Raw genomic sequence first — 14,773 nt, 5'->3', positions numbered from 1 at the left:
GTGTTTCTGATCGGCTCTTGTTTTTATTTACCCGACAATCTACCACGTTAAGCCGTTTACAGTGATTTACCCGTTCATACAGGGCTAGGTAATGGTTGCTGCATTAATTCAGGGCGAGGGCCTCGATCCAGGTACTACAGCAGGAAACCTGGTCCTCTGAGTGGAAGGCAGGGACTTGAACCACTACACTACCGGTGAGGGGCAGCAGGTGGCATAGTGGTTAGAACTGGTACCTTAAAACTTGAATAATCCAAACCTAAACCCCACCTCGTGACGTAGCAAGGCACTTACCCGAGTAGAATGACCTTGGGAGTCACTTTGAGGACAAGTATCAAGTAAATATATATATATATATATAAAAAAGACTTTAAACAGCGTTGCCAAAAAGCTTGAGGCGGAAGTAGTGTAACATCATTGATTCACAGTTTGTGGTTCCTCCTCTCTGCTTTTACCTGACCTGCAGTCCAGGACATAGGACAATATTTATTTTTTCATGCATCACTACTACAACAACAACAACAACAACAACAACTACTACTACTACAATAATAATAATAATAATAATAATAATAATAATAATAATGGTGGCTGAAGTGTCACTGCCACCTGTAGGCAAATGATATGAATTACACAGGATCCCTAAATATTGCTGACACCTCCCACCCCCCAAAAGCAGAAACAGATGCTGGAGTTGAACATGGATTATCACATGCGATGATTTCAAAAGCGGTCTGCGCAGATTGACTCAAAACCGTGCGGCGGCTTCCCAAGCGCTGAGCTAGACCCACCGGGCCGCAAAGGAACAAAACGCATAAAAGCTGTACTTACCCTCATTAACAGCACCACTATTAACTTTCACCCCCTCCCCATGTTACGTGGCATTGTTTAATGGTGCTGCGCTCAACTTTTATTTCAGTTGCAGGATGCAGTTGGCCAACATGGGACCTTTATGTCAGCAAGGACAAAAAAAAAGGGACAAGCCGAACGGCCGACTGCAGACGTCAGGTGGTGACAGACGGTCGAATAATCCGTGAGCCCCGCGTTCAAACAGAGCTGTAATTAACGTGGGTTTCAGGTGACAACACGAGCGAGAAAACAACGGGACCAGCAGGCGGAGTAGCGGTTACAGCCGCTGGCTTGCTCTCGAAGGACCCGGGTTCGAGTCCCACCTCCTGCTGCGGAACCCCGGAGTGGGAAACTTACCCTGAACCGACGCAGCAACAGTTACTGTATAAATGGGGCGAATCAGCGCGGGTGTCTTTGGAGTAAAGCGTCAGTTAAATAGGAGTATTGAAATAAACAGTGAATACAGCCACACCATGTGCAAAGTCTGCATTTACAGTAGTGAACTGACAGTTCAGTGCATTGGTTCACGAGTCCTTAAGAACAAAGGGAGGCCTTAAAACAGACATATCGACCACTGATCTAAAAAGGAAGGGAAAAAAAACTGTGGCGCGGAGAGCTTATCTGCAGAAAAGCTCATATTCTCGTAACTGAGAATATTCCGGCGTCATCATTTCGTTGGCGTTCCACCCAGAGCCGCTCTTCGAAACACACTGATCGCTGCAGCCTGATAACCTGGAGCGGACGCAAGTAGAAAAATCATATTTAATGCCATTTGTCCTTATCTGAGCCGTCGCTCTCGAGATCTTATCGCCAAACTCGCGCGTAGGCAGAGAAACGGGGCCGGACCTCGTCCGTTTGTAACCTCGACGACGCGGGAGCAAAGCAAGTTCTCGTCTCTTTCTTCGCACGGCGTTCGCTCACGTTCGTTTAGAGCCCGCGATGCTTTGCGACGCCCGGTGGGTAATTTTTACTGCAGCGATTCGGCGCAAGTACCCTGCTGAGGGGTACTAAAGCAGGAAGCTGGGATTCGAACCCGCTCCTTCGAGTACAAGGCAGCAGCTCTAACCAGCACGCCACCTGCTGCCGATTCTCTCGAGCGGTTTTCAAACTGCATGCGGGGGGAACGCAAACGCCGTGTCTCAGAGCGTGTTCGGCGAGACAGCGCGACAGGAAGCGGCGAAGGTGCGTCGTGTCGACAGCGAAACGAGACACTGGAAGGCTCCGGAACATCGCCCGCGATAGCAACCCACCGCAAGCCACAGAACGGACAGTTAGTCGCGCTCGAACCCCCCCCCCCAGAGTGCGGCCTCATGCTCTCCACGCTCTTATCTTTGCTGGCACGCCGTCTGTCTCCACGGCACCCCCTGCGCACGGCGAGATAAACACACGCACAAACACACTCTGCTGCACGCTCCCTGTGGATCAGGAAACACGCAGGTACTAGACGCTCTTTCCACAGCACCCCCGATGGGGCCCTCAGCTCACCTGCTGCTCTAACTCCGTTATCCGGCCACAACCGCCGCTTCGAAAGGTGCTCTGCTCCCCCTCCTGGCCGGCCGATACGCTTCTGTAAAGTCGTGTATCGGTACATTTACATCGATTCAATTAGCTGACACTTTTCTCCAAAGCAACTTACTACAATGACTTACTCAGTCACACCGACGTATAGGGGTAAGTACCTCGTTCAGGAGTCTTACAGCAGGAGGGGGATCTCAAATCCGGGTTCCTGGACAGAGGGCTAAGCTGCAAACGCACGATTACGGAAGCACAGCCAGCAGGTACCTGTAGAAGAGACGTTCAGACAGGAGAATGTGTAGATCAAGCGTTCAGCGGTAAAGTGCTAACGTGATTATTTCGGGCGGGGTTCAGCAGTTCAGAGGAACAGTGGGAGGGCTGAGACTGGGTTCAACATCACTCGGGCCTCACAGGTAGAACAGGATGCGGTGATCGATACTCCTCCAGATGCTCTTCTCCCACCACAGCTGAGCAGACACACACGGAGCGAAGCCGTCCAGAACCCATCTCGTGCGTTTCCTTTTGAAGGGCGTATTGAATGGACGCCGGCTATCGGACACGACTGGCTTTGCCCTCCAGCGCTGCTTCCGAACAGTAGAAATGGCAGCTTTGCCCTCTGTGAATAACTGTGTTCAGCACAGCATTTACAGTGAAATTCAGTCTCTGAAGCAGGAAGTGAGTTCATTTGAAATCCAACTCAATTCCTCCGAATCCAACCAGCTTCATAAATAGTACAAGTGACTTTAGAGCAGGATCAGTGGGCAATTAAAGCAACGCACTTTGGCCATTCATAACATATTTGTGCTGCAGGTCTAAGTGTGTATGAGATAAGAATCTAGCTGACATTTGTTTCTCTCCTCTTGCTGTAGGAATGGATTAAGATGATCTCCAACCGCAGCCACTTCCTTATCATGAGAGCAAAGCAGCAACAGAATGATTACTGGATCACAGAAGTTGAGAAAGTTGTGAGAAACACAACACTTGCAGTGGCCACAAATCAGTGTTAAAGAATCTCGTTGTTGCGTCGAACCTCTGATGGACTGACCCAGGTGCCGGAGCATCGCCGACTCCCTTAGAAGTGGACGCTCCTCTTCACCAAACACCATTTCACAATAATGCATTCCTTACATATCTATAAAACTGAAATTGAGGTCTGTTTTGTGCATACTCATGCTGCAAATGCTGCAGTATCGTAAATATTTCAGAAATGGATGTAAAACATCCACCCATGAGCAGTAACCACATGTGTAGTGCTAGGTCCTGGTGGTCTGGAGCCTATCCTGGAGTCATGGGGTGTGAGGCAGGTTACACCCTGGAAGGGAAACCAAGGCAATCTCTCTCTCTCTTTCTCACTCTCTCACACACACACACACACACACACTTTCTGAACCGCTTGTCCCATACGGGGTCGCGGGGAGCCGGAGCCTAACTTGGCAACGCAGGGCGTAAGGCTGGAGAAGGAGGAGACACACCCAGGATGGGACGCCAGTCCATCGCAAGGCACTCCAAGCGGGACTCAAAGCCCAGACCCACCGGAGAGCAGAACCTGGTCCAACCCACTGTGCCACTGCATACCCCATGTATACGAAACAAGGGAATTTTGTACGAGAGAAAACACTTTTGATCGCCATTATCGGGCTGAAACATTGTTTGGTTAACCACCTAATCTGAGGCTGGAAAGTACGTTGTTAACAATTCCACAAAGTGCTCCAAGAAGTGCATTCTGGAACAGACACGCATTCCTCTTTAATGTATTTAACCAAGGGGGAGTGAAAGATGTCAGTATCCCAAAAGAACCCAAAGTATTTCCTAGTTCTGGTGCGGAGATGCAGGGGTATGTGCGATTATGTACACACTGTCAAAACATCCAGTTCATAATCCGCCAAAACCACGTCCTCGTGGTGGGCCACAGTTTATACCCAGGAGTTAGGTGTGTAAAGAATGTTCAAGAAAAAGAATGAGGCTTCGCTTCTAGCGGAAAACGTGTTTTATGGAAGGCACTTAAACATCCGACATAGAACTTGTCATGTTACACAAACTAGCCATTTCATATTTCTAATGCCATTTGCAAATCACAATATGCCTAATGTGATAAACAGGAAATTGGAAGACAGTGTCTAGTGATGACATCCTTTTACACATCAGCAAATAATGGAGGCAATTTACTTCATGGTAACTTACCTTGATAATTGGAAACTTTGATTGCACTGTGCTGGGTCATGACACCAATAACCTAAATAATATAAAGGGGAAAAATTAAGGGGAGTGAAGGCTGAGAATTTAGAGCATGTAACTGTTTATTGTTGCTGATGAAGGCAAACTGGTCCATTTCACAGTAACAATTAGAAGCTGTGGACACATTGAGGAACTAATAATACCAACGTTAAAAAATTTAAACAAATTTCATGGGTTCTAAGTTGTTAGACACAAACAACAGACACCTTTTTCCTGTCAGAGGCTGTACAAAACTGCAACCAAAGCTGGAACTCTAAACTCTGGGAAATTATTTTATGGGAATAAGGATTTGCTGTATTTCACGTGTTGGATGTTTTTGGTTAATGACTCCTGTTGAAGAAACACGAGCAGATGCTGAAAATAAATAACTGTTTGTTGATGGTAAACACGCAGGCCAGTCACTCCTCGATGGCCACATCAAGTGTGTGTGTGTCTGGGTACATGCTCTGAGCAGAGACCTGGTCCAGCGCCCCCTGTTGGGGTGCAGAGACCACGAGAGGTAGGCTGTGGATGATAACGCCCTGAGAGCTGATGCTCAGGTTGGGCACCATGAGGCCCGAGTCCTGGCCAGGGGCAGAGTCGCTGGAAGTGGCCGAGGTCTGCTTGACGTGACTTGACGTGAAGTCCTGGGACGGGGAGAGTGTGGCGACGGGAGTGGCGTTCACGCCAGGGTTGCCCTCTGTGACGACGGTGACCTCCGTGCCCCCCTCTTGGATGAGGGCGTTGAGGCCGTCCAGGTCGGAGCAGGCGGTGATGAAAGCCTGCGTGCCGGTTGAGTCCTGGGAGCTGACGGCAGTGCTCTGCAGGAGCGCCTGGTGCAGCGAGTCGCCGGGGCTGGACCCGGGGCCCAGGTGGGTGAGCAGCACTGTCTGTGGCTCCAGAGCACCACCTGCCTCGTCATGGTGAGGCAGGATGTGCTGGACTGGTGCGAGAAGACTCACCTGTTGGATCACAGGTCCCACCACCAGGTCGGGCCCCTCAGGACCGAGAACGACGGAACCCCCTTTGGCCTGCTGCGCACCCACTCCGGCCGAGTGGCCCACGATGTAAGCGGACAGCTGGCTGGGGGCCTGGAGGGTCCCGTCATCAGGGGGTGGGAGAGAGTCGCGGGGTGTCGCATGCAGCTGGAGCATGGCCGGCTGGGAGTCGCGGTGCTGCTTCCGGTGGCTGCGCAGGGAGTCCTCGCGCACGAACGACGCCTCGCAGAGGTCGCAGGCGAAGGCACGAGCGGCGTCCAGCTTGGCCCGGTAACGCGAACTGGCTGGACGCGGCACCTCCTCCCCCCGTGCCGCCTTGTTGCCTCCTCGCTCCGCACCGTCCGAGTGAAACTTCTTCCTGTGGATGACCAGGTTGCTGCGCTGCTTGGTGGCGAAGCTGCACACGTCGCATTTGAAGGGCCGCTCCTCTGAGTGGATGCGCTCGTGGATCTTGAGCGCCCCCTTGCTGGCACAGGAGTAACTGCACTTGGGGCACTTGACTGGCTGTGTGGGCCGATGCTCGCGGGAGTGCTGCCGCAGCGCCATTTTACTGGCGCACTGGAAGTCGCACTGCGTGCAGCGGAAGGAGTTTGACGTGCCGTGCTTTATCTGCACATGGGACTTCAGGTTGCCCTTCATGGCGCAGCGGTACTCGCAGAAGTCGCACTGATAAGGCTTCTCGCCCGAGTGGATGCGGGCGTGCCGCTTCAGGTCCGAGTTGATCTTGAACTTGGCATTACATTGATCACATTGGAACGGGGCATCTCCTGTGCAGACAGACAAACACAGATTAAACTCAATACTGGGCATTCAACTAAACACCTGGGGCAACAGGTGCTGTAGTACTTAGAGCTGCTGCCTTCTGCTCAAAGGCGCACAGATGGAATCCTACCTCGATCAAAGATACTTACCCTGAACTGACAACAGCAAAAATTATCCAGATGTATAACATTTCACATTGTTCGGAGAAAAGTGTCATCCAAGCAAAAAAAAAAAAAAAAAAAAAATCTGCAAGATTTAGAATGAATAACAAAGGAACAGAGTCTTATTCAGTTGTTCTACCATTACATTACTGTGAGTGCAAAGACAGCCTCTTGAGCAAAACTATTCACACGCTTCGCACTGTAGTTGTGCTGTTTGTAATGTGTTAATGTAGCAGGAAGCACAGTGTTTAAGGACAAGTTTTCACCCCAAAGGACACTGGTTCAAGTTCCAGAAGAAGTAATGAAACACAGAATTATTAACCAATATAGTGGTAGTAAAATAATCCAGCTGAATCAATGGATAAGCTTGAAATTCCCTGAGTAAACGGGCAAAGCAGTGGCTCAGCAGGTACCACTGGTGCCTCACAGCTCCTGGGCTGTTGGTTCAAATATGGCTCAGTCTATGCGGAACTTGCATCTTCTCCCTGTGTTAGTCTATGTTTCCTCTCACAGCCCAAAGCTGTGTTTCATGTAAACTGGTTACTGTAAATACTACAATTCAGTGCCACACCAGCTCCACATCCCTCTTAAATGAGCCTGACTACTGCACTCTGCAAAAAGCCTCAGATCTGTCCAAATCGTGAGGGGAACCCATGATCCCAGTGAGCTGTGGTCACTCACCTGTGTGGGAACGGAGGTGCACGGTGAGCTGGCTCGAGTTGCGGCTGGCGTACGGGCAGATCTGGCACTTGAAGGGCCGCTCGTCGTAGTGGATGCGCAGGTGCTTCTTCAGGCTGCTGCTGTCGGCTGCGGCGTAGGTGCAGTGCTTACACTTGTGCGGCTTCTCCCCCGTGTGCGAACGCCTGTGCATGCTTAGCTTGTCCCGCCGGCTGAAGCGCTTGTGGCACATCTCACACTCGAAAGGCTTCTCGCCTGCCAATGGGAAGCATCAGCACGGGGTAAAGTGTGTGCATGTCTGTTTGTATGAGCGACACACCTGGATACTATCTGAGAGGGGCTATAGCAGCTCTAAATTCCACATTACACACACACACCAGAAGATACCGAAGTAGCTGTTATTTCCAATTACTTCCCTAAAGGAAAATCTTTAAAACAACTACCCTCATTTCAGTGTTTGCTTAGAAATCCATTTGAAACAGTCCAAACTCAAAAGCATATTTCAAGATATTACATGTGAGCAGAACCAAGTTGCCAGTGTTTAACCCCTGAGCAAAAGCCCAGTGTAAAAGGTTGCTCTTCTCTGACAGCGAGGAAGTACGAAAACACAACAATGCTCATTCAAACAATATAAATGTCCCACATAACAGCACAATGTCTACCTTGGTATAGGAAGCTGGTGAAATTACCTTGCAATGTTGCACATTTATTCCTGTCTCTATCCAAACAAAATTTCCACCCCTAAAAGCTGACAACATAGAAATTTTAAATACTTTTAGCTTTTGTAATGTTTTTTTCTGACAGATGGCATCCAGAGGAACTCTCATTTTTTTTCAAAACCTTCCCCACATTGGTTTACACAGCAAACCTACACACAAGCCACCTTTAAAAATCATTTTAAAGAAAAACCCAGAAGATTTACTTTGCAGATTCACACACACTTTATGAACACTTTTGAATTGTACCAAATATGTAAGGACTTTTAGCAGAATTAAGGCTGTAACATGTCATTAGGCAAATATTCATTGCTCCTACTGGAAATGAGCTGAAAGAAAAGGTCAAAGTTATTAATGTAGCAGTACAGTGCTGTGCAGCTGCCTTCCACCATTTTCCTTTCTGCACATGTTCTCAGATTTTCTTTGCCTTTCATTAAAAATGCAGAATTTCAAATGATGGCAAGTTCAGATTTGAACACCAACATTGCCCTTTTCTCCAGAAGAAGTGTTACCAGCTGACGGGCCACCTAAGAAGCAATAAGTATAAATGGAACTGCTCCAAGCTATCTACAAAAGCCGATCACTCGCTACACCTCAACCAGACTGCTACACTCCTCCTCCACCTCTGCCCGCTTGGTGGTCCCACGTACCAAAGGTCCAAAAGCAAAAGCACAAAGGTTGTCGGTTCTGGCTCCGATGCGGTGGAATGATCTCCCCCCTCTTACTCAGAACTGCTGAACCTCTGTCTTCATTTAAGAGGGGTATTAAAACTCACCTGTTCTGGACTCACTTTTCCCATGATCTCTTAAGTTCATGTAATGCGTAAATGTTTCATACTCTATAACTTTGAGATCATAACTGTTGAATAATAGATAAACTGTCATAAAGCTATTTGTGTAATGTAAATGTTTGTTAAAAAAAGTGATTAGGAATTGTTGATTATTTGGATAAAATTTTATGCAGCTACTTGTGCGTTGTACATTAGTTCATATGGCGGACAGTAACAAACCAAATGTACTTCAGAATCACGCATCTGCACCTAAGTGTCTCTTTTTTGATGTAATGCACAAATTGCATTTTCTATGAGATGTACGTCACTTTGGAAAAAAGAGCCTGCTAAATGAATAAATGTAAATGTAGTAAGTTATATAAATACACCAATCTCTGTCACCTGGTACCATTTCATTTCTGAAAACAAACCAAATATCATAAAAGCAGGTAATGAAATGACATTCCCCGTTATTTCTTATGAGGAAAAATTCCAATTTGTTCCTAGGTCATCTCATGTTCACCCAAAAACCACAGTAAATAATGCCAATGTCATAAGGAAAAAAGTTGTGTAAAACACTAAAACAAAATTAATGTTTTTATTTCATCACATCTGTGAAGCTTTTTTGGAAGGTTGTAATAGAAATGTGAACCTGTACATAAAAACTTCCTCACCTAACAACAGTGTTTTTAAGTCTAAATTTCAAATACAGGTAAGAACCATAAGTTTTCTTCCATTTCATTTTATGTTTAACTTTTCTCTTTTACTCTAAATTACAAATTAAACACAGAAATTAAATATCTACTATCTTTTGGTTCCTTTTTAATTATCTACTGGGTAACAGTGAGCTGTTTGTGGACAGTCATGTATTTCAACTGAATTTAAAAAGTAAAGATTTCATAAAGTAAACTTACTCTGATAGTGTATATGGACTGAACTGCGGAAGCAAAGACTATATCTCACATTAAAATAAACAGTAAGAAACTAAAATGACAGCGCCATATCACAGTCTCTCTCACATAGTTACTTCACGCAGAATTCAAATGCAGTCTCAATTTACTGCGTTGCACCAAGTATTATAGTCTAGACTCTATGCTGCAGACCAGATATATGAAAAAATGGATCAATTAAAAAAGTGCTTTTAATAACTGCAGAGCAGATGCATGAAAAAGCAGATGTTTAATGAGCTTTTAGTGCCGTCTTGTGGCTGTCGTGTGACAGGACAAAAGCTGTCGTTCACGCCTTTGGTCTAAGATCACGCACCTCATGGACACATTGGGACATACACTATGAGGTGTTGTCAGAAATACCAGCAAGAAAAATACAAAAGTAATTGAATTAGTGCCTTGAGAGTATATTTATTCATTTAGCACTTTTCTCCAAAGCAATATGTAACTCAGAGCAAAAAACGTGTACTAAAACACCAAGACATTTAAATACAAACAAGAATATTAAAGAAGAGTTTACATTAAACTGCTGTTTTGCTGTCACATACAGTATTACTCAAGTAGGTGCCTACAGGAATAGGCACTAAGTAATGATACTATGCTAGGAGGCTGCAGGTGGCGTAGTGGTTATAGCTACCGCCTTGCGCTTAACGGACCAGTATTTGAATTCCATCTCCTGCTGAAGTAGCCTTGCTGTATAAACACATTAATCATTCTAAGCAGATGAACATTTTAAGTCGCTTTGGAAAAAGGTGTCATGTCAGGAATACAGTAATGTAATTGTAAGTAAAAGACGAAAATCGACAAGCTTTACCAACAAAACAACTATAACTCTCAGGATTTATTTATGTAGAAAGGTCATAAACATTTTTAAAACAGCAGTGATATTCTGTAGGAAAAACAAAAGTGGATTACATCCTACCTGTGTGGGTCTTAAGGTGCCGCTCCATGTCCTTTTGGCCATATTGTGTTTTGAAGGAACAACCTAAAGATATAAAAATGTTAACTGACAAACTGCAGGCAAAAAGCGTAAAAACACTATACATGTGAGAATAAACAAAGAAAGAATGTCCTTCCGTTCTGTTCTACTTTAAACAATGTCCAGGAGTTGATTTTATACGTGGTCTTAACCAGCACACGGGGGCAAGTGTACAAATCAGATACACGCAAGACAGCAAGGAACAAAAGGGCTGCAGAGCGACAGGCAAGTATTTTGGACCTTCACTGCTACCCAACAGAAATTCAAACCCGCGCCAGCAGGGTCCCCGTACCCACCTGAGAAGCAGCAGCTGCGCCTCTTTGAAGTCAGTGCCGGCTTCAGCTTCTTGGAAGGTGTTTTCTGTGCTTTGGTTTGGATCTTTTTGACACCTCTGGGAATGCAGGTTTGGTATGTTTCTTCAAACACAAACTCAGTGCTGGAATCTGGTTCGACAAAGACAAAATGGCACATTCCTTCTTCAGCTTCTCTTCTTCTACCCGACAAGGGCTATGTCATGCAGCGTTTCCACACATCTGCGCAGCTGCACATTCAGCAACCCGTTATCTCTGGACAAGCATGCATTTACACTGCTTAGCTCTAATATTATTAACAACTAGCATTAAATTGACACTTTTATCCAAGGTAACTTATAGTGCCAGACAAAGTATATATTAACTCCTGACTGTCGTTTATTTAGATGATGCTTTTCTCCAAAACGACTTACTCAGCTGATATACCTCATCTTACCGATTATTTGCCCTTTTATAAACCTGAGTAATTTTTACTAGAGCAATTCAGGATTAAGTTCTTTGTTCAAGGTACTATAGCAGGAGCTGGGACTGAAACCAGTAACCTCTGAAAGCTCTAACCAGTATGCTACCCTTCTGGCCATTCACACATCTTCACACCGGAACAATGTAACACACGCTACAGGCAATTCAGTGGCCAATTCACTTTAAACATGTCTTTGGACTGTGGAAGCACGCATACATAAACACATGGACGTGCAAGCTCTGCATAAACAGAGAAGGGTGAGAATCCAGAACGCAGGGCTGTTTGGCACCAGCAGTGCCTGTTGTGTCATGGAGCAAAACAACGTAAACGTGCGAAACAGCATCAGCACTCAGAAATGGCATGCAGTAAACACCCTTATGGGATTCTGATTCTACAACAGCGACTGCAGCTTACAGCCAACCATGTAAAAAAATACAATTATGGGTGAATTCTTGCATTTGTGCATTACTTTGTGGCCATACCCATTTCCAGGGAAACGCAGACGTTAATCAGGATTTGTCAAGCGTGATGGGCTCAGCTGCAAACGGTTCTGCTGACACCTGCTTGTGTTAGCATATACTGTTCACGTGCATTGATCCCGCTGCTGATGGTCCCCCTTAATTAGGAATTCATGGCGTTAACTTGCCAATATAAAATACGCAGGACAATGCTCATGTTGGTTTACATTAGAGCAGTCAGCACAAAGACGTATACCACTGCATCTAGGGATATGCTGAGCACCACGTACTGTACATGTACAGCTGTAAACGTGGCTTTTCTGCAGATACACATTTCCTACATTAATATTTATTTACTTAGCTGATGCTTTTCTCTAAAGTGACTCACAATATTTACCTTACAATAATTCGCCCATTCATACAACAGGGTAATTTTTACTGTGCTAAGTACCCTGCTCAAGGGTACTAGAGCGGCAGATAGGATTCGAACTTAACATACAGGAACAGACAGTACAAAGAGAAGAGTACTAACATTTATCTAACTGACACGAGTTAACAGACTCGCAATATTAGGTATTTAACTTTATAACAATTTAACATTTATACAGAAGGTTATTTCTACCGTACTGATTCAGGGTTGACCTACGGGGCTGCTGCTGGAGATGTAATTTGAAAATTGTAGGTCAAATCCCAAGCTGACAGCCTTAGCCGGTACACTACCTACTGATCGATCGATCTATATATATATACACACATCATTACATCTGATGGCGCAGACAGCAGAAGACAGGCTCACATGGCCCTGCCACGTGCTCCTCGTTGGCTTCTGGGAGGTTCAAGCAGCCACTGCCGGGTTGCACCGTTGCTCCTTGCTCTGCACACCAGAAACAGAACAAGTTGCGGTAAACAAGGCGAGCGCGGGCCGTCCTACCTGTGACGGCGGGGACGGCGGGCGGCGCAGCCGCTTCGGCCGAGGGCACGTGGCAGCCGCTCTGCTTGTGGGCGAGAAACACCTCAAAGTTGTTGTACTGCTGCTTGCAGATGCCACAGATGTGGATGTCGGGACCCACCTCCACCAGGATCGGGGCACCCCCGGACACTGCGGGCACACAAAGGCAACAGGTCGGAGGCGCAGTCCCGTCATCTCCTTACCAACAGCCACCGGTTTCACCGTGTCCTCCTCCAAGCACAGTGTTTTTAGGGAGGGTTGCCGTGTCCCATATCTTCCCCAGGATGGCACCGCATGCGCAGCGTGTCTGCAAAACGGCACTTTCTGCATCGCATAAAACTTGTCTTGTGAGACAAACCCCAACTAGCTTAATAAACACGGAATTGTCTTTACAACCTGCATCAACGGTCATTCGCTCAGAGGTATTGCGGCTACTGAGAACCTGTGCTGTTCACAGAGGTGGCGCGGCGAGTAGCGCTGCTGTCAGGTCTCAGACAGAGTGCCTGGGTGGTGTGACAGGATGTGGGTTTGATCCCCACTCAGTCTGTGTGGAGTTTGCATGTTCTCCCCGTGTCTGTGTGGGTTTCCACCGACCGGGCGCTCCGGTTTCCTCCCACAGTCCAAAACACGGCATTCTGTTCTGGTTCGCCCATAGTGTGACAGAGAGAGAGGGTGTTCCACTGATGTATGGATGAGTAACCCAACTAACACTGGTGTACCGGCTTACATCTACTACTAGCAGTGTAAGTGTAAGTGTAGTGTGGGCTGAGTGAGTGACACGTACGAGGAGTTGTAGAATCATCTGTCAAACGTAACATCACACTATTCTGTGATAAAATCTCGCTGCCGAGTTTCACGCAATCAAGGAAACTTTTAAAACAACTCAGAAATGTTTACTTTAGCTTTCGGATGGTACTAACCTTCTCCGTTGCCGGCGTTAAACGATGCCATTCGATTCGCTAGTCGGATTTTTGGCACAGTACGACAAGAAAAATTTAAAAAAACTAACTTATTCAGCTCACATGTACAACATGTATATTGCAGTAACGCGGCTCGCTGTGTTCTGCACTGCATTTATTTACCACGCCGGTACATTTTCACACACACACTACTACTAGCCAACTAGCTGTTAGCCACCGGTCTCCACAAAACAGCATTGTCGTGCGTACAAGCACGACGGTCTTTGCGACAGCGAAACACACCGCTTTACGGCAAGCCTGTGGGAGCGCGCGGGCAGGTTCTGTGTGCATTACGTGCGGCGTGACGTTGCCGTGGGCAGCGGACAGAAGTAAATTTCACTGACCTGTAACGACGTTTGTAATAATAATAATAATAATAATAATAATAATAATAATAATAAATAGCGCATGTGTAATTACATGCCAAATTTGAGAGGAAACTGTTTTTTCGAAATAAATACTTTTCTAGTAATATTACATATTGTAACGTTGCAAAATAAATTAACATGAGGCAGAATGTCAAATAAATTATTTTATTTCAAACTAAAGTACGTAAGCGACTCTGACTCTCGAAGGGGCTTTTATGTGTTGAATTTAGCAGCGAGAAAATTGGTGTTTTAAAACACGTAGCGATAGTGACCTTCCGCCAGGAGAATATAGTGTGTGGGCTCTAGGGGGCGCTATCGCTCACAGTGATACAGTGATTCAGCCTGTTGAATTTTAGGCCCATGAAAGTATTTCTTTCAGCTGCAGTCAACTCAAGGTTTCATATTAAAAACGCAAAATCTTCCTGTGAGGCACCAGCACTACCAAAGGCGGAGCTTCTGCAGGCCGAATGTACAAAATCTCAGTGGTTTTATGAAGGGAAATCTTATGAGAACTGCAGGAGCCAAAGTCAAGTGCCACGGAGCGGACGAACGCAGCACCCTGCCGGGGGCCACTGCCAGTCCAGATGGCTCTGGGGAATGATTCTGGACTTTTTTTCTTTATTTAATATGAGGATTTCTCGGTACAGTTGATCCTCGTGTTATGAACATTTGAGGTGCAC

The 14,773-nt window shown here is 46.2% G+C and overlaps 1 protein-coding gene across 1 annotated transcript; it reads right to left on the bottom strand.

The window, feature by feature from the left end:
• Positions 1-4,627: 4,627 nt before the first annotated feature.
• zfp64 (zinc finger protein 64 homolog (mouse)) lies at positions 4,628-13,915 on the bottom strand. Its single transcript, XM_029246324.1, has 6 exons — positions 13,687-13,915; positions 12,749-12,916; positions 10,882-11,028; positions 10,529-10,591; positions 7,178-7,429; positions 4,628-6,340 (listed from the first exon to the last, which is right to left on the bottom strand). Exons 1-6 carry the CDS (start codon positions 13,838-13,840, stop codon positions 4,995-4,997), a joined length of 2,130 nt encoding a protein of 709 aa, XP_029102157.1. The 5' UTR covers positions 13,841-13,915; the 3' UTR covers positions 4,628-4,994.
• Between the last annotated feature and the right edge of the window lie 858 nt (positions 13,916-14,773).

Source organism: Scleropages formosus, chromosome 19 (assembly GCF_900964775.1).
Source record: "Scleropages formosus chromosome 19, fSclFor1.1, whole genome shotgun sequence".
Classification (NCBI taxonomy): domain Eukaryota; kingdom Metazoa; phylum Chordata; class Actinopteri; order Osteoglossiformes; family Osteoglossidae; genus Scleropages; species Scleropages formosus.
This window is presented reverse-complemented; position numbering and strand designations above follow the sequence as displayed.